The following is a 25,880-nucleotide window of genomic DNA, read 5'->3' as shown; positions in this document are numbered from 1 at the left end:
GTTGAAAGGCATTTTAGTCCTCCAACCACAGTATTGTTCCCCAGCCCTCACCCCCCACATAGGTAAATAGCCCACTGACAAACAAGACAAACTGGTTCGTGTGTGTGAATACTAATCAAAGGAACTAAAAAAAAAGTTGCAAATTACATTCATATTGGTGGATCTCATTTATGGAACTACAACTCATTTGCTAAATATTTTAATTTACTTTGTACATGATAAAAAGCATCAACAATACAGAGTAAAATAATGCTAAATTAATTAGACCTTTATTTAGACAATGAACTAAGGAAGACTACAGTCATGCAATTACTGAAGTATTAAGAGACTAAAGTGTGGCACAAACAGTGATGAATGCCGTCAAAGAAAAATCTCTGGCATGTTCCCAGCAACTGGCTCTTTACCCAAAAGAAAACAAAGGCAACTGTTGGTAGGAGGAGAGTGTGAAAATATAGCAGCAATTTTCTTTTTTAATCAATACCATGCCAAATATTTTTGTCCTGTTCAGTCTTTCACAAACTTTTCATTGAATTATTGTAGAAAAGTAAAGGTTTGTGACAGCATTGTACAATACCATTTTTGTATTGCCTGCTTTGCACTGACCTATTCTTGCTAGCTTTTCATTTTATCATATCTCTATGCAAAACTCAGGAGTCAACAGCAAGCAGAACAGAAGCTGTTAGAGAAGGAAATACAGTTAATAAATGCCTATTCATGATAAAACAAAATTGTTTGCAATATTATTTTTTAAATATATGATGGGTAGTTGGAAACTTAGTCATGAGGCCTATTAAAACTTGAAGCAGCCCCTCCACCACAGACTGCTCAAATTATTTGTCAGGGTAGAAAAGACACTACAATCTACAGTTCTTAGACAAACTGAATCCTTCAAACCCCAAATTCAAATAGCAAAGGTGCAAGGAAATCTGGTTCTGGAAAACTAGAATTAGGTGCCATATCTTCGTGTCAGCTTCCTATTCAAAAGCTTCTCTGATTTCCCATCCACTTGCACTCAACTTTCAGAGGAAAAAATGGTAATTTTACATAAAAGAAGCATTTTTTACTCAATGATCCACTCAGGATTAGTGTGTCAAGACAAGCAAATGGAGGAAAATCAGGGCTCCATCAAAAGCGGAGTACACGCACACTGTTTTTAGACAATGAAGTCTCCATCTTCCCTTCGCTGGTGTGCAAATTTTTTTGAAGTCCTGGCTGGCCACATATGCAACTCACTGCACAGCACGATCAATAAATTTTGGATTAATTTAGGGATAGCTAGGAAAAAAACATTTGAAAAAAGTTGATAGCTGCATCTTGATAAGGCCAACGTGCTAATTTTTCACTCATGTTCAACCATCATCAATGGAAGGGTATACTATTTCTCCACAAGAACAGAGAAGGAATTTCCCCCCTTCCTGAACATCGCGGGATAGATAGAGCCAGTTGCATGGGATCATTCAGACTTGCTCTAAAGGCCTTCAGGCCCTGCCCTAGCATCCTTCCTAGGAGAGTGCAAGGTCCAAGAAGGAGAAGCCGTACGTTCAAAGCATCACATTCCAGAACCTATGTGGCACATTTCACACAAGCACCTTCCTGCAAAAGAAGGATTTCTACGTTTTGAAAAGATAAACTCCAAGCACCCCCCTAAGAAATCGATGGGGAAAGAACCATGTTCATTGTACGTCATTCGTTCTCCATAAAATAGCTCATAAAAACTGCATGGTGCATGACCTTCCATTTCAAGTAGATGAAATTACTTCATTCGTCAAAAGTCAAGTTCTTCATAGAACTGCTAATAAGAATTCATGCTTTCGAATCTGGAACTCGCACACGTCCAGGGCTATATTTTAGATATATCCCTCAGTACAGCATGATGCTATCAGAACCAGAAGTACTGTCAGACATGCAATTTCAGTGATGAAAGTATTCAATCTCAAGATAACCAAGGGCTGAGTTCATTTTACAGTTCTGGAAGGGCGTATAATGGTCTAATCCTGCTCGTTGTAGACAGGAATACTGCCAGCTGACTTTCACAGAGTAAGACCAGGTGCTGAAAGCTGGGATTTGCATGGCCTTTGCTTTTGATATTACTCTTGGGGCAGTGTACATTTCCCACCGTACAACAGCTCATTTTCCAGTTGACAGGCAGGAATTCAGTTCTTTCAGGATTTTCTGTGTATAAAGCTCATGCTCGGTGATACACATCTGGCAACTTTTTGACTTCAATATCAGTGTGTGCTCTGCAAAACACTTACTAGCTAAATCTGTTTATTCAACAAGTTATCATAAGCTATCTGGCTGGGGAACAAGTGAAAAAGGACTCCTGATGTTCGGTTTACCTGCAGATACGAGTGCTGAAGTATTGCGGGCCACGCTGATATTGCGGGACTGCTGGAGAGGGAAGGAATTGGTGTGGGGGGGCCAAATGTCAGGGAGAAGCTGAAGGGATGGAACTGATCTGGGGCTGTGAACAAGGCAATGTTGGTACCACGTGGCAAAGCCAATGTGGTTGGGAGATAACTGGTGTCACAGAGGTTGGAGGGAGCAGGAAGCATGGGCCTTGCAGTCTGGGGACAGAAATGCGAGGTGTGGGCAAAACTGATGCGTGTAGAGCCCTGAGACGGAGACTGGGGTGAAGGCCTGAGGCTGGGGCTCAGAGGGACAGAGCCGTGATGGGGGGCACAACTGCTGTGAGAAGGGAAGAGGCCGGCAAGAATTTGGGGGTTAGTGATGAGGGAGAAAACCAAGTAGTTATTTAGGATTTTCAAGCTTGGGGAGACAATAGAAACCCGCCATCAAGTGTTCCAAAGTGTCAAGACCTACCCAAAAAAATGAATATATAAATGTTTTCATCTCATGAGTTCTTAACTTTGGGGACTGGTTCTTTCTGAAAGTGCTTATCAAGCTATAGACTGGGTACATCTTCAAAAAGATGTGTGCAACTCATTTTTCGTTTTCATCTTTCTTCTTTGTTCCAGTTGTGTACAGGCCCCGTTCATGGTTCCAACGCATCAGAAGTGTCCGTGATGATCCCAGGTGAACTTTCCATCATGCTCAGATTCAGGCAGCAATTCAAACTAGAGCGGCTAGTAAGAACTGAACACAACAGCCCTGCTTTTACCCTCCTTCAGTGAAGTAAATTTTGCACTTTCATCCCATTGCTAAACAACCCTTTCTGTAAGCGTTCTCCACCACGTTAAAATGCTTCAAGCTGGAAACCAATCCTCTCAAATCAATATTGAAGGCGACCGGCAGAAGCAGCCCTGACTACAAGAGAGCAGATGCAGAGGACTGATTAGTAGCGAAATGAAGAAGAATATCCTGCATTCGACAGCTTGTCTACCTCTATCCATCCCTACTATGCAATTGGTCCTGACTGTCTCATCATTAATTCCTGGACCATCACGACTATGACACCACGCTCTAACACTACCGTCGCAAAATAAATTCAGGTCAACTGTACCCAAGGAAAGACAAATAAAAAAAACAGAAACCAAAGATTAAAGACAATAATCTTACAGCCAAGATGATCCTGAAATTGTGTGTAGAAGAAAGATTTTTATGGGTTGTGCCTGAAAGGAAACTACTTCCATGAGTCTGTACAATTCAAAAAACAACTGGCTAAGTGGCTGTGGTGAGTAAAATGTCTTTTGCACATTTTGCTTATTGCCACTTATAATACAAAATACACCAGTAGAGGTCTTAGGACACTTCTCTCCAGATCTCCACTTTCTAACTCATTTTCTCATGCTCCAGTCTTTGGAAAACATTTCTGCTTATATACATGGACAGTACCAATTAGGTCTGATCAGTTTGTCAAATGTCACCAAATCTAATAAAGCAAGAGAAAATAACTTCCAACCAGGGATACAGAAGAAAGCTTGAACTTCATAGCCAACTACCAACTTGATATTTGGTAGTGGATAATGAGAGGCAAGTTGTTCAATATTTCTGAGATCAACTGGGTGCCAGGAAGACTCGACACAGAAAGGCAGAGAGACTACTCAGATGACTCAAGCCTTTTCAGAACCTGTTTTTCTTAAAACATCACTTATTTTGCATCATGCTTCTTATATCAACCTATTTCTAAATAATGCAGAGATGCAGAGTTTGATCATTTCCTATCTCAAGTAATTAGTAATCCACAACACCATTTCAGAAACTTCAGGTAAAAACCTAATTCCAATGGAAAAACTCGCCAAGATTTTACCATATACATTTGTTATTATTTTGAACGTGGAAATGCAAGGCTGGGGTCTGAGTATATGTAGCTGTAGCTACTAATTACCCTATATTTGTAATTAATAGTTTGCCCACTACCTTGACCTGGCCAATGGCTCTATGTTGAAGAGCTTGTATCTCATTTATCAATACTATTAATGCACATCTCCCTCTATGAAGGCACCACGTGGTTTGCATGCTTTCCACACAACTTTTTTGACCGTCTGCCAAGACTGGCTACTTCGAGGTAGGTTACCATGGATATGCATCGACTCCGGAGCTCTTCTCTGGCAGTCTTGGACTGGCACATTGACTCATTTCACATTTTGTCTATATTATTTTCTCTTGGCAAACCTCAGCAAATGCCACAGCTTTATGTAAGCTTGCTTCTTCTTAGCTCTAATCCCAGTAAGTCCCTGCATTCTTGGGCTGTGCACTGCTCTCCATGATCTTTCCAAGTACAGCACTATCTTATTGCACAAGAAGTCCTATTAAACACCACTATTCAGAAGGAAGGTAGTGTCATTTATGCAAGACAGCAGCAGAACCGGTCGCTGCTTTGCCATTTTTGCTAGGCTGTCATTATGCTGAGACATCTTTAGTAAGGTGTTAATAACCTCTCACTTATTCTTGTCTTTTAACAGAGATTTTTCTCCATTTCCACTTAGTGTAATGGAGCACAGCTACAGTTGCAGTCTTCTTCTAATTTTAAACCTAATATGTAAATGTGTCCTAACTGTCTCAAAACCAAACTAATCTGCTTGCAATTTCATATACAACATCTCATCCCACAGTGGGGTTGAGCTTTTGGGTTTTTTGCTTTGTTTTGGTTTGGTTTGTTTTTTGGTTGGGGGGAGGAGGGGGACTGAAATCTTTGGGGCAAATAATACAAGAATTTCAAAGTAATCTAAAATTGTCCTTTAAGGCTACTATGGTGGATGAAAGGTGATACTATAACATAGTTTTCTTTGCTTTTTTTAAAATCAGGGTGAGAGGAATCAAACGAATCTTGGAAACATCCACTGACCGACTACTACCTGGATTGGAGTCAAACACCTTTCCTTCAGAAAGACTGTCAAAAACGTTTTTAAGGCAGAAGCAGATTTGGACTAAACAGGACAGACCAACCCCGTCTATAAGCGCCGGTCTATAAGCCGCTGGCTGGAAGGAAGCTGCCCCCATTTGCATCAGACTGCATTTAATCCAAAACGCTGATGTAATAACTTCCCAGTTGTTACTTTTGATCAATTAGAGAGAAATAAAAGCACACAACACACCTTGGATGCATAATACCAAGCTGTTTCTATTATACTTTCTCCCTCTTCTATCATACACATGTATAAATAAAATAATAAAAAAACCCACACAAAGGTCCCATGTAAGAAATCTCAAGGAAAACTCAGAATTTAGGTGTGCAATATATTTAACACGAAACCTGAATGAAACTACTGTACTGAAAATCCAATAAGCCTATATATAAGTCCAATTAGCCATCTAAAATCATCCGTCAACTCCTATTTCTCATTGGAAGCAACACAAATTTAACTCACCTTTTCCATGTTAAACCTACTTTTTCCTCTATGTTCTGCAAGGCTTTCCAAAGATCAAACTTCTTAAGAGTTTTATTCCTCAAGAGTGTCATTCCCAAGCCCCAAACCATGGAAAGCTTGTTTCATCAAAATAAGAGAAAAGACCTGTTGGGTTACACGATTATTCCTCACATCATATTGTCTAGCGTTCTGCCCAGTCTTATTTTAAATGTCCTAAGCAAAATAATACTGCCCATCATCAGCACCAAAAAAAAAAAAATTTCTCTGCAACACACTGGTTTCAGGACCTCTAAAGCAAACTTCTTCAAACTAGATAAACAGCTATAAGCCAGACTTGCCCACCAACATTTACAGCGTCTTCCCATGGAATATGCACTGAAAGCCAAAGTCTTGGTCCTTCTGCTAGGTGCTCAATGGCCTGGAGTCACTCAGCCAAAAGACTGACTAAATTGGGCTTCACAGTCAGCATGGTGGTTGATCATGTTGCTCCTCTAGGTTAGTACAATCTTCTATGCCAACAGGAAGGGTCTGCTGTGCAGGACAGACCTCTTTCTCTGGGCCTGGTCCAAGACAGAAGGACGAAGCACCACCAGCACTTTGGCATACCCGAACCCGTCAAAACCGTTCTATGTTAAATTGGTAACGAATGACACGGATCTATCAGCCACACCGCTACAAAAGGATTCAAGTAACAAGCTGGTACCTGTAGCTTATGAATCCCGCAAATGGATAGGACCAGAGATTGACTTTAACCAATGTGAACGAGAATGTCCAACTGCAGCACGGGCTATGCAAAATGTGAAGGACTCACAGAAATGGCACCGGTAATTATCCAAACACACCACTCACCCCTAAAATACATTCTGTCAGGAAAACTGACAGGGTCTAAAGTGTCCAACACCCAGCTCGCTCAATGGACATTGTTCCCAACTGGACAGGGAGTGCAACATGAAACCCAGACTAAAACAGATATGCTGGCATACACTTTGCTAATAGAAGGCACCACTCACGACCACCCTGGTACAGATCCCTGTCAAGGGGATACGGGAGTGACTGAGGCTCCACTGCTAGAGACAAATCTAGCAGCGAAGGATCACCCTGCCCATGTGTGGTTTACAGACGGGAGCTCCAGCCTTGAAAATGGGAAGCAGTTTACTGGGTACAGAGTGGTGAATTTAAATAATGATCAGACAGGGGGTCCCTTGCTAGCAGGGTAGTTCAGCTCAAGCCACTGAAATAAGAGCCATAAGGGAACTCCTTGAACAGCATAACCCACCTGAAGGGAAGCTGTGGATCTACACTAACTTGGACTTCTGTGCTAAATCTGCTCCATTGGGTATATCATTGGAACACAGCTAATTGGCATGACGCTGATGGCAAGGAAATTGCACAGAAAGCCGATCGGCAGGCAATTTGGGAATGGATTCAAAGGCATCCATCTTCACTATGCATTCGACATGTTAAGGGTCTCCAAAAGGCTGACTCCTCAGAAGCCAAAATGAACCATTTAGCAGATGCCACGGCAAAGAAAGGGGCACAGGGAGACATTTCAGCAATACAGACCCAGTCCCCAAACCACCAAAACTGGATAGTTCAGGAGCAGTATGCTGTTCATCAGGAAACTGGGGAGGTGAGATGGGTGCCATCCCCAGAGTGTCGAGAGGAAATTATTAGTGCCTGTCATAGTCTCAGACATGACGCACCTGCAGCCACTACAGTCAGGGTGCAGGAAATTACCTACTGGCCAGGGATGTCCAAAGAGGTAAAGGAACGGGTGCAGAACTGTTTGCATTATGACAGGGAGGAAGCAAAGCCAAAGGACCTCGGGCTTCTTCTCCACCAGAAGACAGTGGGTCCGGGACAATGGATCCAAATGGATTATATTGATAAGCTTCCCCATGCAGCCAGGGGAAACCAGTATCACTTGCTGGTGATTATAGACTCTTTCAGCGGGTGGGTAGAGGCATTTCCTATGCACACACACGCTGCTGAAGCCACTAGGAATCAACACACCACCAGTGATTCCTCCCAATTCCCACAAGTGCTTCTTTACCTTACCTGCCCTCGTATAAACCAGGGAGCTACAGGTATGTTAATTATTCCATTAAAATATTTTTTTAAGAACCTAAAAAACCAAAACTATACTGTATCTATCATTCTCTCCTTGCAGATATTAGGAAAAAAAAGAATGAATAAGGTGGGACTAAAGTGCTACTGGAAGGTACATGGAGCTTCAGATGTTGAAGACAGCATAAGAGTCTATGCAGAGTAGAGCAGAACTGAAGTGAGATTAGTCTACACAAGTTGCTAGAAAAGCACTAAACTAATTCTACTACACATTAGCACATCATGGCAAAAGTAGAATTAGTCTACCATAAGTCTAGAATTAGTCTACCATGCATTGGCGTCTCATAAAAGATGTGTGCCAGCGGTATTGCTCAGTGGCAGCAATTGGGGAGCATTAAGTTAGTGTCCGCTATTACAGGTACCATAATTATAGCCCATTAATGCACATGTAGACGTGCCCACAGTAATGCAAGTAGTTTGTTTAATGATTCCTATAGATAAAAGATAAGAGAAGATCAAATAAGATGAGGACAGAGAGAAAATTTTAAGCTGTACTCTAAGGAAAATCCATATTAGCAAACACACTGGAGTTGGGGGGGGGTTAAAATATTGACATCATAAAAAAGGAAATGAAAGTAAACCGTTTTAATCAGCCATTTTATTATATTTGCTACAGCATGCATCTGAAATGCCACATGCAAAAAGTATAAAGCAATATTAACAGCTGCATTTACCTACTATATGAACTGCAGAGGTCAGCCTGTATAGAATTTGGAAAAGTATCTTACAATGTGTTTTAATACTCGTCAGAGGGAGTGGAAATCCTTTTTTGTTTTTTGTTTTTTTAAGAAGCCACTGGATCAATATATGGAGAATACTGACCATTCTGTCAGAACCCAAAGAGAAACAAGCAGAGGAAAGCTGCTTATTGCAGCTAAACGCCCAAGGTAAATGCACACGCTAAATTTTAAATGACTATCCAGGATATTAATTGTTTTCCAGATACAACAACAGCAGCTTACTATTTAGCTCTTTCTTTCAAAGGTCAGGACCAACAGTTGTCAAAGCGTCAAATGCCAACACTTTAATTCAAATGATAAAAGGATGGCCAAATAAATATACAGAACACTTTCATTTTCATGTGCAACTGCAAATTGCTTAAAACAAAATCCTGATGTACGTGCTCAGACTTTACTCAGTCCAATTCTCACTGAAGTCTCTGGGAGTTTGCCTTAATAATGAACAAATACGGTAGGAATATGATCGTCATGATATGCCCCTCTGACTACTGCACATATAATAACTCGTTTTTAAAAATGTTTGAAAATGACAGAAAGAAGGAAAATTATCTTCCCTGAATCTCAGAATAGTATATGTCTCTCATATTCTCTCCCCCACCCATATGCTAATGCCAACTGACTGCAAAAGGAGAACCACACAGACAGGGATGAATGAAAAGCAAAAGATAAACTCAACACTGAGGACCTGAATGAAAAAGTGAACTAGAGAAGAAAGAACACAGCTAGTGACCATGTTAAGATTCATTTTGTCATGGCGCTGACTAAACTGTGGGGCAGCAAACAAGTAAAGACACTGTACATTTAAAAAGACAATTACTTTCATACCAAAGCATGTTATTTTACCAGCTTAGTTGTTACAGGAAATATATGTGGTTAAATTCCATCAGAAAAGGCCTACCTCCAGAAAATGAGGCTACTTTGTCATTGTGGGGGTTTATTTGGCAAATAAGTATGGAAAAAAAAAAAACATTTGCACATAAATTCTAAGGACACAAACAGTGCAAATCCTGCTTTTCTGTTTTCACCAGTATTTAGGTTGGTCACCTCCTCAGCTTGGCAGGCACCAGTGTCTAGTCCCCGTGCAGATGTGGGTTGCAGTCCAATGTACCTGCCTGTGCTACTTTTGGTTAATGACTATTTATTGCTGACTCGTATTTAGTCATGTTCAATGTGAAAAAGAACATTAAGAGTGAGTCAGATAATTTCCTAAAGAATGAAAAAAAAATGCAATGGAAAGATATACTTATGTTGAAGAACTCCAAACTATTTAACAGCATACAAAGCAATGCATGCTTTGGGGCCTTTTGGAGAAGAAGAATAGGTATGTGGAGAACTTTCATATTAGAAAGAAGCTTTATCTGCCCTGTTTTATTTTTAACATGAATTGATGCTTTAATGACAACAGTGAACAATTTCACAACAGAAAGCTATTGTGCCAATAGCCCCCTCAGTGTGTGTTGTTTAACACCTAGGGACTTAATAAAATACCCAGCTGCTTCTAACACAGTTTTATCCAAAATAAAGTACATTACAGTTAACATGCAGATCAAAAACATGATTTATGCATGTGTGATACAGTGGAAGAAAGAAGCAAATTATATGGAATGAAGGAAGGAAAAGAAAGGGAACAATCTTTGAAGACCTTCTGTCTGCTCCGTTTTGTATCTTGGGAGACAGAGGATGACTGCGGAGAAAGGGAAGTCTAGAAACACGTCAGGTCTTTCTCCCCAGGGCACTCAAGGAGCTGGCGAGCGTCATAGCCCAGCCCCTGGCACGGGTCTTTGAAAACTCCTGGCGCTCTGGTGTAGTGCCCGAAGACTGGAAGAAGGCCAATGTGGTGCCGATCTTCAAGAAAGCGAGGAGAGTGGATCCGGCTAACTACAGGCCCATTAGCCTGACTTCTATCCTGGGGAAGATCTTAGAAAAGTTTATTAAGGAGGCCATCCTTGAGGGACTGGCCCAGGCTAACATCCTAAGGGATAGCCAGCACGGGTTTGTTGCGGGTAGGTCTTGTTTGACCAATCTCATTTCCTTCTATGACCAGGTGACCTATCACCTGCACAAGGGAGAAGAGGTTGATGTCATATATCTTGACTTCAAAAAAGCTTTTGATCTGGTATCCCACGATCTCCTCTTGGCCAAACTGGCCGGTTGTGGCCTTGGCTCCACCACGATCCGCTGGCTGGGAAACTGGCTCCGTGGTCGGACCCAGAGGGTTGTGATCGATGGCAGTCACTCATCGTGGTGCCCTGTGACCAGTGGGGTCCCTCAAGCCTCTGTCCTGGGACCCATCCTGTTCAACATCTTCATTAATGATGAGTCAGGAGTGGACTGGCCAAGTTCGCCGATGACACCAAACTTTGGGGCAAAGTATCCACGCCAGAAGATAGGCGGGTGATCCAGGCTGACCTGGACAAGCTCAGCAAATGGGCGGACGAGAACCTGATGGTGTTTAACACCGAAAAATGCAAGGTTCTCCACCTTGGGAGGAAAAACCTGCAGCATCCTTATAGGCTCGGCAGTGCTACGTTGGATAGCACTACAGAAGAAAGAGACTTGGGGGTCATCACTGACCACAAGATGAACATGAGCCTGCAATGCGATGCTGCGGCTAGTAAAGCGACCAAAACGCTGGCGTGCATCCATAGATGCTTCTTGAGCAAATCCCGGGACGTCATTCTCCCCTTGTACTCGGCCTTGGTGAGGCCGCAGCTGGAGTACTGCGTCCAGTTTTGGGCTCCACAATTCAAAAAGGATGTGGAGAAGCTTGAGAGAGTCCAGAGGAGAGCCACGCGCATGATCAGAGGTCAGGAAAACAGATCTTACGATGACAGGCTGAGAGCCATGGGACTCTTTAGCCTGGAAAAGCGCAGGCTCAGGAGTGATCTGATGGCCACCTATAAGTTTATCAGGGGTGACCACCAGGATCTGGGGGAACGTTTGTTCACCAGAGCGCCCCAAGGGATGACGAGGTCGAACAGTCACAAACTCCTGCAAGACCGTTTCAGGCTGGACATAAGGAAGAATTTCTTTCCTGTCCGAGCCCCCAAGGTCTGCAACAGCCTGCCAGCAGAGATGGTTCAAGCACCTACACTGAACACCTTCAAGAGCAAATTGGATGCTTATCTTGCTGGGATCCTATGACCCCAGCTGACTTCCTGCTCTTTGGGCAGGGGGCTGGACTCGATGATCTCCCGAGGTCCCTTCCAGCCCTAATGTCTATGAAATCCCTCCTGTACTCCCCTTCTTCCCAATGAAATCTGTATGTGGGCATAAATAAAGTACCTATAAACCTTAAGTGATGCTCTGTGCCTTGGATCCTCCTCTCCAAACCCCACATATAAACACCCTCCGTTGGAAAAGAGGACAGACCACTGGAAGACTACTATCAATGGAAAGGCAAACGAAGAAGCATGAAGCAGCAAATCCTGCTTAGTGCTCTGCTCCTCTTGCATCTTGAGCATGTTTAGGATGTGGGAGCCATGTCTTTTCCCCTCCCTGACCGGGTACTAATCCATACTTCTCGAAAATGAACCTTGCAAGGTTTCCTGAGCCTCACCATGTAGTGGGTTGTCCAAGTCCCATATCGCTACCAGTTCTATATAGAGTCCATAGGTGTATTATAAAGGTTTAGATGTTCTCCGAACCTCCGTGGACTGCCTGAGAACTTGCTGATGGTGTCTAACAGGCAAAGATCTGTAAATTATACTGCTTGCTATGGTATTTGCCACATCCCAGTTGTTGCTACTTACAAGACCATTACTGATAAGTGACAAAGAGGTATATTGCCAGTAATTTATAAGTCTACAACTGCACTTTGTAACTCAAAGGTCTGAGCTTTACTCCTGTTACTAATGAGTTATCCCACTGAGATGAATGAATAGCATCAGCAGCACCAGAGGGTCTGTTTTTCATCAGTACATGCAGAGCTACGCAGGTATATCTCATTAAAGCCGATATTATACAGTGTTACAGATGCATAAAACTAATACTTACCTATCTCACAGTGGTGTTCAGAGTCTTAATTAGTCTTTGTGAAGTGCTTCAAGACACATGGATAAAAAGCTTTATTGGGTGTCAACTGTTTTCTGATTATAGGAATGACTGAGGCAAAAATCAACAAAGAATTTACATGATCATTAAACGTTCTGTATGTAAGATGAAAATCCATTCAGAAAGTAGTTCAGAAAAAAGCATGCCAACTCAGGTGGGTGGAAAACAAGCCACTTGGCAGGCCATTTCCTTTGACATGGAAAGTCACCTTGCAACAGAACAAGGATAGCTCATAACTCCAGATCAGATGTTCCCAAACTAGGTCTGTGCAGCTGCTTCTTGGTGGTTCAGGCAGATGGCAAGCTAAAATATCCTCTAGCTCCATCTCCTCGAGGGCAGCACCAGTCTAGACACCTGAAAGCAGTTAACTTAACATAATCCACCCAGGCACAGAAGAGAAGAGCAGCCAGGGCCACTGAGGAGATGCCAAGATACCCACTTCTGCCAGAGCTGCTGAGGCTTCAGTCACTGAAGCAGACACACCACCCAGGCACTGCAAGAGCCACCCCCCACATGCATTTTTTTTCCTGTGGTAGAACCCTGTGCGTGACTTTGTTTAACATGAAGCTGGTGGATGGAAACAGCAACCACAGGTCTTGACAGGGTGGAGATATGGGCCTAATGGCAAAGGAGAACCATAGACAACAGGAGACCCCCATCTCGCTGCAGCCTTCTTCCACCTTTACAATATGCATTATCACCAAATGATTGGGCAAATACCTAAGGTCACCATATCAACTTAGGGGAAAGTGTTTTAGTATATACACCTGCTTATTCCCTGAGAGACTAAAAGCAATCAAAAGTTGCTCTAGGAAAGCTGAGGTTGCCTGCTTCCCAAGGCACACCCTGGAGACCCTGGGAAAGCTAGGCAGGCACTCCTATGGCTTAAAAGGGCCAAATCCTGGGTGTGAATTCCTGGGGTGCACAGCACCCAGCCCCTGAAAGCACCTGCCTGCCATAAAGCAAGCAGACATCTGCCACAACAAAGCAGCAGAAATTATTACTATGTATTGGCAGAGGCGTAGGTTGTAGCTGTCTTGGTCTAAGGACATAGACAGACAAAGTTCTCTGGGTAAATGTGATTTCTTTTATTAGACCAACTCAAATAGTTGGGGAAGTTGTTCTTTGCAAGCTTTCAGGTATAAATCCCCTTTGTCCGGCTGAGGAAGCATCTGCAGTTGGTCTGTGCTCTTCCTGGATGGAATGGATAAGCCTAGGGATGTCTGTCTGCTGTGTGCCACCATAAACACATCTGTGGCAGCACACAAAGGTGACATCTGTTTCCACCCTGAGAGTGACTGGGCTTAAGCTGTGCTGGTTTTACTAATACAGATACTTGCTGAAATCTGTAGCAAGAACTAGTTGGGCGGGGGGGAAATCACAAATAAAGGTTGATTCAGATCATGTATTTATCTCTAGCTGCTCATTTTTCTGCTACAGAAAATAACCAACTTCTGGAGTTCAAAGCTTCCTGTTTGCTCAGCAGTCTTGACAATAGAAAAGAAAAACTGTGCAATTACACCACTCCGCTTAGATACAAGCTATTTCTGCTTACATTATCCTTCCCAGAACTACACTGTACCCAGATTCTACTGTACACCAGTTTCTATATACCCTGTCTGTTACATGAAGTTGTAGGATAATGGAGACATGCTGTGCAGATCTGAAAGCACAGACTCGATCCAGACCACTGTCAATGAATCATTCAATAATTTAACAACAACAACAACAAAAAGAGTTCAGGCTGCAGCCTGATAAAGAAAGACCTAAATTATTTATAAGGAAAAGAGAGCATGAATAAAAAGCGTTTTAGAGCATGTCTGAAGATGCTATTCAACTCCAGAACAGATTAAACTGGCCTTTTTCCCATCTTAAAATTGCCTGAAGGCATATATATCTTATAGTAACAAATTATATTCTTCATAAAACTTGTAAGTATAGCAGTTTGTTCCCTCACCTCAGAGAGAAATGCAATGAACCATATTAGATAGCATAAGAAACTCTCTCAGTTAACTAGGCTTCATCTGCTCGCAGAATTGTTCATGGAAAAATATGCTGTATACCAAACACTGGAGTACATCAGAAGGAATGTATGTCAGCCATCGCAAAGATATATTTGCCATTCAAACACACTGGCATGTCTGAAAGGAGATGTTCAATAAATGCTGTGCATATTTTTCCCATTTTTTTCTATTAACAAACTTTTATCCAAATAATTTAACTCACTCAATAGTTTTTGGACCTATAACAATGTGAATGTGAATAATCAGTAATAACTTGGTGAGCAATTGCTACTTCCACACACATCTATCAGAAACATTTCTTAAAAGTAACAAAAAATTACTGAAGATTTTAATTGATGGAATAGAACGTGTTTACGCTGTGGAAGCAAATATCAAAAACTCTGATTTTTCATTTATTTTAATTAACTTAGCAGGATACCATAATCTAGTTACAATCTTATGGCCCTTTAAGATTACCCTTTACCAGAAAAAAAAAATCTTGCCCCTACAGCATATTGCACGAAAACAGTGTTTTGCAAATCAATTTTTCAGGGCATTTAGATGGATCACTGAAGTTATCTTTATACCTTAGTCTTCATGTAAAATGCTGCTCTATATTGCATATAATACCAGGACAACTTTATATACTACTTAAATGCTTCTTGGTATTTAAATGCATCTATACCACTAGCTGCATAGCATATTCATGGTAAAAATATCACATGGCACGCTTTGTTAAGCTGCACAATAAACAGCATGTACTGCGTTTCTTAATATAAAAATTATTTTAAAACAAAACATGCTGATAATGTGGATTCCTAAAATTTATAAGAATCAAATAAAATTGTGAAAATTACCTTAAAACATTAACGTTATGAAAAAGTTTGCAACAGTTAAGAACTACAGTCATTTTTTTCTGAAGAATCATTTCGCTCAGTAGAATTAAACCCCCAGTAACCAAGTCTATTCTGTTTTCTTCTTCCAAAATGTACCCAGCCCAAATTGACCTCAGTAAGGACATGTATATGGAAGATACCCCCCAGAAAGTGTCAAATATTGATATAGTTTCCTTTTTTTGGTTACAATCATCTGGTTTCAAAGACCTACTTAGTGTTTTTATGAATACAGTATATGCGAGCTTTGTTATACAGACTAATGCTCATGTCAGCCAACAAGGGACTCAAGTTAAAAGTCTGGGTCCTGTTGATATCCAACAGAATTTGATAAACCAGTCATCAGGTTGTACCTGATCTTGAATTTGCTGCATGAACTGAAAAGTACAAACCATGAAGAGACAATAGGGACAGAGAGAGAGAGAGAAAGAAAGAAAGAGAGAGAAGACCAGTTTTACTGGGCATTTTTCATTCTTCTTGTTCCTTTCAAATTTCTGTAGGATTTTGCTATGTTTTAGAACTTCTCTGAGTGGAACAAAAAAATAACACCACTTTTATACAAACACAGAGCCTCTTTCTTACGCCTGGAAAAGACTTTAAAAAGAATGAACTTCCTGAACTCAGTATGTTGCATACTGTGCATGCTCCCTTAAACCATACTGTTGTCTCTGCTATCTTGAAATACATGCAGGAAACAAAATCAAGTATGGCTGCTATTAAAAAAAACATTTCTAACAGCTACTACATCACGGGATCTGACAGCCCGCATTCATTTCCTAGTTTAAGGACAGGAATACATGGAATGTTGTACACCCTGTCATGGTAACTTTTTTTTTTTTTTTTTTTAAACTGTTGATTACATTTAAAAATCTCCTTGGATCTATTCATTGTTAGAAAACAGTAGAAACATCTTGTTAAAATTAATGCAACCGTTTAGAGATTTTTGTCATTGTTGCTTTTGCTTTAAAATTGTCATTAAAAAGAAAATAAGCCAACAATTGCACCACTTGCAAAGAACAATTTTTCCAACTATTTAGTTAGTCTAATAAAAGATTTCACATCTACTCAAAGACGAAGGGTGTTTGTGCCCAAAAGCTTTCAAAGAACAATTTTTCCAACTACTGAGTTGATCTAATAAAAGATATCACGTCTACCCAAGAAACCTTATCTGCCTATGTCCTTACACCAGCAACCCTGACACCACGTCCACACAACTGTGGACATTGGTTCTCCGGGGACAGGTAAGAGAGGTACACCTTGCACCACCATTACTTGTCCCTGGGGAACATCTGTGCCATGTGCCCTTGGGTGCATGGCAAGTTACCCTGAGTGGAGTAGGGAAGGTTGGGGCCAGCCCAGCGCTGGGGGCCTCCCGGGGCTGCTGCAGCGGCAATTCTGCTGCACAGAGGCTGGCTGGCGAGCTAGCTCCACTTTTGAGCGGCACATGCTGCCCGTGCATGCACTGCTCTGCTTTCTTTTTCCACGGTTTTTTAACCCTGGATATCCAGGGGTCAAACAAACCACGGGGGAAATAAAAATCGGAGCAGCACACGCATAGGCAGCACTCGCCTTTGCAGTGCAGAGAACATCTGAATGTGCAGTTTGTGGCGCCGCAGCCATGTTTGTAGCACCACATATCACACGGACATGCTCATCTGGACATGGCCTGAATGACTATTGCTCTTCTACTTTGGTGTTCTTTTAAAGATACATTTATATCAGTTTTGTTGTTTTATTAATATTTTTTTTCAACTCTGAAAGCAACTCATTCATTTTACTGTGAAAAAATAGTAGGAAGCTGTTTAAAAATTTGCTTGAGTTTTATCTTGTAAACCAAAACATCCCGGAAATGTTATTTCTAAGATTTTAAATATTGCCAAGGGCGGGAGGGGGAAGAAATCAAATACTCAAGAATTCCACAAAGTGGAATATTTGACTATAAAAAGCAGAATGCCGCTGTCCTAGTCACAGCAAGAGTCTACAAAATACTCCTGTTGTTGCCATTTCTTGCCTCATCTCTTCTTTTAAGTCTAATTTTGATCTGTAAATTATACATAATACAGACCATGCCTTCCACTCTTGAAAGACATACATACAGTTAATTTTTTATATGTGAACAGTCCCACTGAGTTCAATGGGACTATTCACGTCTGCGAAGCTAATGATGTACCTAAGTGTTCACAACCAGTCGACACGCTTTCTGTATGTTGCAATGTACCTGACGTTACTGAAGGGCCGGAGAAATACACACACCACAAAAGAAAAAACAACCCTGAAGAAAAAAAATCGGTTTAGTATTAAATTCCGCTTCTCATCATTTACAAGAACCATTTGGTTTTTCAGTCATCACAAACAACGAGAAGAGGAAAAAAAACACAAAATCAATACTATTAATACCTATGCCATATGCCTCCCTTCTCCACCAGGTAAAAACACCAGTATTTCTCTACTCTCATGACTAAGTTTTTATTGCTCTCACTGCTCTTTTCTCAGAGGATTATTTAATTAGTTCAAAAATGCCACCGGCTCTCAGATCTCATGTTCAGGGAGGGAGTCTTCAAAGCTTGTTATGTTTAGGTATGTAAGGGACTGCAAAGCACTCTGTTACCCTCTGATACATGACCAAAGGACAAAAAAAAAATACTTTCAACATACTTAAAATCCGGGAAGGCCAACTTGCAGGATGGGTGCCACAAGCTGCCTCGGCGTGGCATACAACAGATCATGGCAGGGACAGGAAGCACAATGGCAGATAAGGAAAGAAGCAGAAGGCAGAGCAGGAGATGGGCATGGAGCAAAAAGACAGCAGCGGTTCAGGCCGAGGAAGGAGATGGGAATGGCACTGGGGGAGGATGCCGAGCTAGTTTGTAGCATGCCTGCCAAAAAGGATGCCCCCTCCCTCTATCGCCTTACATCAGTGTCTCTTTAATAGGAATTAGCAACCAGATCTTGGAATCTTAAGATATGCCGTATGCTTAATAATATAAATAGGCAACAGAAAGGAGAATTAGTCATCCTGAAAAAACCCTGACTTGTTCCCATCTGATGCTTGCAGAGTACAGTGAACATTTGAGAAGGTCAAACAACAACTGGGGTTGATAAAGAGCAAGTTTATGTCCCTCTTGCAGAAGAGAGCAGGGAGGAGAGTCCCTCCGTTTCCACAGTTTTCAGACCTGTGCACAATCTCAACGTGGTTCACTGTTCTCCAGATAAACAAACACTTCTGTCTTCTGTGCCCAAAAACAGGACTAATTAAGGACTGAGTTCCAACATTACAAAGGCAGCTGATATGCTGTGAGATTCCTAGAGAACCCAAAACAAGACACGAATGTGTAGGAAGCGGCATTAAGACAGATGGCAATACTCTTATCCTAGGTAGGTAGAGTGGAGCTCCAATATGGAGGAGACTGAATTTCTGATAACACATGGGGAAAGGAAGTGAATCACTGCTTGAAAGAACAGGCCCATCTCCCCAGCAGAAAAGACGGGAAAACAAAAGGGAAGAAAATGTACATGACCTTGTTGGGACAACCAGAATTTCTGTAATAAAGGAAGGCATCCAAGTTTTAGCCATGTTGATCTAGAGGCAGAAGGAATCAGAACTTGTGGCAGAAGTTATATCTTTTATTAGACCAATGAGATTTTTGCAGAAAGAAATCTCTTTAAAGAAATTAAAGAGTTTTTTTGCAAAAAACTCATTAATCTAATAAAAGATATCACTTCTACCATGAGTTCTGTAACAAAGGAAGACATTAAGTATTACATGACACAAGAGACAGGGTAAAAATAAAGGTTTAACCTTATAACTAAACTACCTGTAACTAACTTATAGTGTGAAAAGATGTGTGTGGCATTGTGATTCTGTTCAGACACAGCTCAAATGTTGTCTTCCAGCTCTCCCAAAGGCCAATCAGGGGAAAGCTCATCTTAAAAGCTGTCACAGTAATATGAATGATGAGCAACTAAGAAGTGTTGCAATGGAAACTGTCAAGTACTTCCAGTTTCTAAACAGCTCTAAGACAGCCCCAGGCCACATTCAAATCAAATGAAAAGCTCTGCATTAATCCCCAGAACTTCTACTTCACCATTATTGCCTAACTAACATCAGAGAGCCGCATGTACTGCATGACACCTCACAACAGCCTGTATTGAGCCCACTTCAAGGAAGTGCTACAGAAGCACAGAGTGGGTATGGCCTACAGTAATATATTATGTCGTATAACTTCAAATATAATGTTAACAAAGTAACATTGAACAAATGGATTCCATTTATGAATTGCAACTAATCAATTATTTAAAAGCTGGAAGAGTGTCCATTTCTGATGCAGACAGACAACCTAGTATTGCTACAAACAGGATGTGGTAAAGAGAAAACTAGTTAAAGGTGGTTATTCATTCTGCTGAGATACATGCTGTACTTCCCCATGAGCTGGTATTGCAGAGAAAGCAACTTGTGCCTGGAACAACAGATTGGCTACTTAATTAACTGTTGGCATAGCAGCTTTTTAGCTGGCTGAATTATCTATGCGTTTCTCTTTAACTAACTGCATGAGTTCTGCTGGAGTTTTAGATCAGGCTGGAAACTACAAAGCTGCCATTTCAACCCAGAGGTGTTCAGTCTGGTTTGGAACAAAAATGTAACTTACTTCCCTCCATAAACGTGGAAAAGCAAATAGAGAACCAGACACTTGAAGAAGAAGAAAGGTTTAGGGCCACGTCAACCTCAGAGGGGCGACTGTCACGTCATAGACTGGAAAGGAAGTAATGAGGACAGCTCAGAACTGAAAGAGGGGGATCAATACTGGTATGCACGCTTTGAGAAAGGATATGCAAAAATTAGAGATGTTTCAGAGTGCCCCTCCAGGACCTGCAATCTGGTAAACAACCCATCAAGTTAACTAAAGATAAAGAGAGAACTTGATCAGTACCTAAAATTACCTACACAGGAACACAATATCTGATGACACTGCATGGTCCATAACTGAGCAGACAAAGGCATAGCAAGAATCAGCAGCTGGGAGTTGAAGTCAGCAAGACTCAAATCTGCGAGGATGATTTAAACCATTCTCTTGCTATTAGTCTGCACTATAGCTAGCAGAATGGAGCCCAGCGTTAAGTGAGGCAAAACTACACTGCAAAGAAACAGCTACACCAAAAAGAACTGGTGCTTATTAAAGAATATACTATATTTACTCTCAGTGAATTTGCTATTATATGATTTGATGACTGGTATATAAGCAATTATGCTGAAGTCTGGAAATACAAACAAGCTTGTGGCAAAGAACAAGCTAGAAAACAAATATTGAAGCTATATAAACCACCAAAAGAAGGGAAGAAAATATTTTCAACATATTAAATAAACTTTTCAGTTAAACACACCCGTGTTTATCACTGATCTTTTTTCCATATTCCAAAACCTGCAGAACAGACATGCTGTCTCTCACCTTTACTATCTCATTCTAGCATGATGGTTATAAAGGAGCTCATCACAGCTCCATCTTTAAGGCTTTACACAGTAAAAGCAAAGCAAGTGTAAGCGGAAAAGTTAAAAATACAAAGCAGCTCTGAAATGTGTATCTCTAGACCTAGAGCTGAGTAATGTGTTTATACAAAGCGCTGGGGTCCCATTTTGATAGGGAACACTTGGACTTACCACAGTATAAATAAATAAATATGGAGATTAAAATCTTTCTTATTTTTATTACTGAGGCTACAGTTGCCTACTTACTTAATAGGATACTTCTAAACAACTGCCTCAACTTGTATTATTCTTTGGAAAGAATATGACTGAAAAATATTTAACCAAATGGATTAGAAATGGTAACATTTAACTATAAACCAACCAAATTAGGGTTACAATCCCCCTTAGTTTGGCAATGCTGCTAAAAGCTCAACTTGCTTATTTTGCTTATTGCTATGCAACAATACATCAATTATTCAACAAGCAGAAGTGTTGGAAACTCCACCAAACAAACAGGCATTAGCACTGTCAAAGGGAGGATCTGGGTGTTCTGCAGCAAAGTACTTTTGGCTGGAGTGGAAAACTGTTAATCAATCCTGGTGCTTGGAAGCCTTGAAGAGCTTTGCTTGACATTTGTTTAAATGGGACATTTGTTAAGTTTTTCACATAAAAAATATGGCCAACCTTTCAGTTGTTATAATTGGATGAAGCCTTTGTCAGACTATTTCATATATCAAGTTTAAAGAATGCTTCCATGAAACTGACCTCTTCTAGAAAGTGCCTGGAGATCTACAGATGAAAAGGGCTATAAAGGAAATAAGTATTACTGGGTTTTTTTCAAATTGGGTGCATCTACGCATGCACATTTACTGTGCAGTAACCAAAATTACTGCGCAGTACAGGTGCGTGTCTATACATGCATGTCTGGACTGCCCAGTAAATATGGTACATTGCAGTAATGTGGACATAAATTTGATACCTGCATGATACAGGTATCAAATTTATACCCGATTAGTTGCTGTGCAGTAACACACATGCAAATACCTTACTGCACAGTAACAATGGGCATGTGGACTAACTTGGGACTAACTCATTACCAAGTGAATCCACACACAATGTTAATGCACTTTAACTTCTGCACACGTAGACACCAGCCTATTCCCACTTAGTGCGCAGTAAATTTAATGCGATGTAAATGCACATAGAGATGTGCATTAGGTAGACGTGCATGTAGCCCATTAGGTAGTATTTTCTGTCTAGAAACAAAAACAGTTTTTAACCTTGATAACAGGAGTCTCTTGACACCCTTCTCCCACAGCCATGCCAGTGCACAGTTGTGGCAGGGAAGTCTGAAGCCAGAAATAGAGGTGAGCCACTGGTTTGGCCAGACCCAAGGCCAACCCACAGCACTATACTTCCTGAGAGACCATAAGGCAATTACCATTATTTTCTGGAAGGGCCACTGAAAAAACAAAAATCTTTCGAACAGTCATGAGAAATGGGGAGAGAGGCCCAACGTCTTCTCCTGCTGCAAGTGACTTTCATACTGTGCTCAGTGACCAAATAAGACCTCAAATGAGGAGAAAGACAGGCTTCTAGGAATAGTGCAGAGCTGCAAGGATTCCCAACACTCACAGTGGCATGGAAGGACAAGCCCACTACCAACATTAATTAGCTCACTATAACTTATTCCCTAAACAGATTTCAACTACTACATTGACATGCAAGTTACGGCAAGTATATTTCTTTACACTTAATCAGCTGTAACAATTTCTCTCTCTTAAATAGTGTGCCCCATGATCTCCAGAGTAATCAAGCGTGCAGATCTGTTGTTATATGCCCATATACTTGGACTGCCCTTGCAGTACAGAGAGAAAAGAAAGCAAAACCCTTGGCCTTAATAGTCTTAACATTTACTCCCCAGACTAGAAAGGGCTGCTGATAAAGTTACAGTTCTTCAATCTCAAACCATCCTATTCACTCCTGTCCATATTCTACCATATCTACAGTTCTGGTCTCCAACAGGCCATATGTGCAATAGCAAACAAATCTTTAAAATATAAAACAAAAATATTGGATTCAAATAGAACTTACCAATCTTCTGATGGAAAATCTTATCAAAGGTTAATTCTCCTCTCTCCTCAAGATACTTCTGCATCACACTGCGGATACTGAAATACAAGAAAAAAAATCCAAAAGTAGAATGATCACTTATTTTTAATAAGACAGTTTACAAACCTTGGAGAAAAGAATAAATTAAGTTAAAAGGAGGCAGAGGCAGGTGCATGAATGTAGTAGGGGTGCCACTCTCTACCCGGCTCTTCAACACCTACTACAGCAGATAAAGACTGCTGCCTGATCCAAAATCCATACAAGCCAATGAGAACCTTTCCACTGACTTCGACAGGCTTTGAATTAGGCCTAAAGCAGCACAAGAGGAGACTGGGGGGGGAAAAAAAAGTAATCCCATAGCTGGGAGAGTAATTGAAAAGCTGAACAAATTCTGCCATCTAATTTGTAGTACTCAACCTGGCAATTTTTTTTTTTTTTTAAATAAAAAATTCATTCCAAGCTCTGGAAAACTGGACTGAAACTGCTCATGCAAAATCCTTCTCTAAATGGTGATTTTTTTAAAGACTTGTGAAAGCTTAACAAGTTTTGGGGGGAAAATAATCTATTGTAAATAATGTTATTACATTTTTTTAGCTCTAACTAAGGGGGGTAGCTGAGCATTTATGCTTCGAGTGTGCCAGGCAAATTACCAATGCTGAGTGGTATAATTTTGTTACAATTTTCAATGATAAAACCCATACTTTTCTCCTAATGGTTAAATATATCATATCTGAGCATATAAAGGATGAAACACAGTAAGTCTGCATGGTTCCACAGCAGGTTCAAGATAAGTAATATGGTTATAGCCCTCTTCACCTATATTTCTGACCAATGCCAGGTTGTGTGCAAATGAAGGAAGCAGGTTTTTTTCTTTTTAATGCAATAGTTATATTGCATGGTCAGTACCTATTCAACATGGCTGATAGCTTTCCACTCAGCACCGTCAGCCAGGAAACACTTTGGATGTGAGGGGAGGCATTGCCTTAGCTGTCAAACCTGCTGCAGATTTTCCTTGAAATGAAAGAAGTTAGGGCAGGGGAGAGTGCAAGTACTAAGCCCATACCAGGTGTAGCAGAAGTGGCCAAGTCTTCTGACTACAGGTCAAACCCTGTCACCTCTTTCTAGTTACCTGCACTAGGGATACCAGGTATATGCTATGACGAGCTCAGTCTGGCTGTTACTTCACTTCACTTCTGCACAGACTGGTATTACTGTCTGTCTGTCTTTCAGTTTGGATTTTTCTTTTACTGTCCCTTTCTCTCTCTCCAAAAACAGGATATTTTAAAGTATTTCATTTAAAATAAGAAAAAAATGCTGAAGGTTTTCCAGAGGTACCTTAACTACCTCACACTGTACATACTGCAAATCAATGCAAATATTCAGAAGTTTAATGAGTAGTATGCATAAAACCACACGTGTCTAACCAGGGCCATCTAGCACTGTTACAGGACTCTTAACTTCAGCTTTTCCTAATTTATAATTTAAATTTGTGACCCTGACATTGTGTTAATCCAGTTTTGATTTGTGCTTTTACCTATAACATTTGGTATCTATTTTTGAAGACTGTGGTATCACCCTAACAGTTCAATGGAAAAAAATACTATATATTTATTTTACTACCACCTACAAAACGAGTATAGTTTCTTTTGCAGGAAAGAAAAACAGCTGGGCCGAGTCACACCACTACCGAGTACAACAGTTACCTACGAGGTCGAACGGTCACAAACTCCTGCAAGACCGTTTCAGGCTGGACATAAGGAAGAATTTCTTTACTGTCCGAGCCCCCAAGGTCTGGAGCAGTCTGCCAGTGGAGGTGGTTCAAGCACCTACACTGAACACCTTCAAGAGTAAATTGGATGCTTATCTTGCTGGGATCCTATGGCCCCAGCGGACTTCCTGCCCTTTGGGCGGGGGGCTGGACTCGATCTCCCGAGGTCCCTTCCAGCCCTAATGTCTATGAAATCTATGACATTTGCAGTGGATTCTGCAGGCAAGAGTTAACAAGCAAAGAAACCGCTCTCACGTAACTTTTCCTTGTTTCTTATAAAGCAACGGACACTTTTAGGTCCCCCTATTTTTAATTACAAAAAGCTAATACGCATTACCGCTGGGTTCCATCAGATTCAATCAGGCCCCAAATTAACACTGCCAGAAGCTGCTCACTGATTGTACTGGAAGCAGAGTTGGATTCTAAAAGCTTAGTCCTCGTACAGGCAGTTCCTGGAAGACTAACTGGTATGTCAGGGAAAACTTTGTAAAACATACTCCCGAGATATAATGATGTTCGCGAAGTACAGTGTATTGGTTTGTTCCATTACAACAAGCATCTTCATAAAAATAGATCATCCTCACTGTGATTCTCTCCCGCTGAGCCATCAGATGATTGCTTGCATTATTCACATGCAGGCTGCAATACCAGGTCCTACAGCTACAAATTTCCTTTGACCTCAGAGAAAGCACTGTCAAATGCTGAGGACCTGCTTCTTATGTAAGCCATCATCCTGCTAGAATTAGGTTTTGGATGATAAATTACTCCAGGCAGGACTCGGTTCTTTTATCCATAAAGAGATGAGCTACATAAATCGCTGTGGTGGTGACGACAGAAACAAAGGATTACGTTTTCAAGTGAAGAAAAAGCAATTGGCCCTAGCTCTTGTTTTCATGCTCAAGTCCTCAGAAAAAAAAATATAAGATTTTATATATATAGCAATATACATAAA

The 25,880-nt window shown here is 41.0% G+C and overlaps 1 protein-coding gene across 2 annotated transcripts in view; it reads right to left on the bottom strand.

Annotated features, from left to right (window-relative positions):
- The window catches only part of GRK3 (G protein-coupled receptor kinase 3), a 119,348-nt gene that overhangs the window by 69,905 nt on the left and 23,563 nt on the right, over positions 1 to 25,880 (bottom strand). For both annotated transcript variants that reach the window (XM_090062255.1, XM_090062256.1), the window contains exon 2: positions 23,143 to 23,219. In XM_090062255.1, coding sequence (XP_089918381.1) covers positions 23,143 to 23,219 — 77 coding nt within the window. The remainder of the gene's footprint in view (positions 1 to 23,142; positions 23,220 to 25,880) is intronic.

The sequence above is a fragment of the Crocodylus siamensis genome, chromosome 9, assembly GCF_052110815.1.
Source record: "Crocodylus siamensis isolate JL-2025a chromosome 9, ASM5211081v1, whole genome shotgun sequence".
NCBI lineage: Eukaryota > Metazoa > Chordata > Crocodylia > Crocodylidae > Crocodylus > Crocodylus siamensis.
This window is presented reverse-complemented; position numbering and strand designations above follow the sequence as displayed.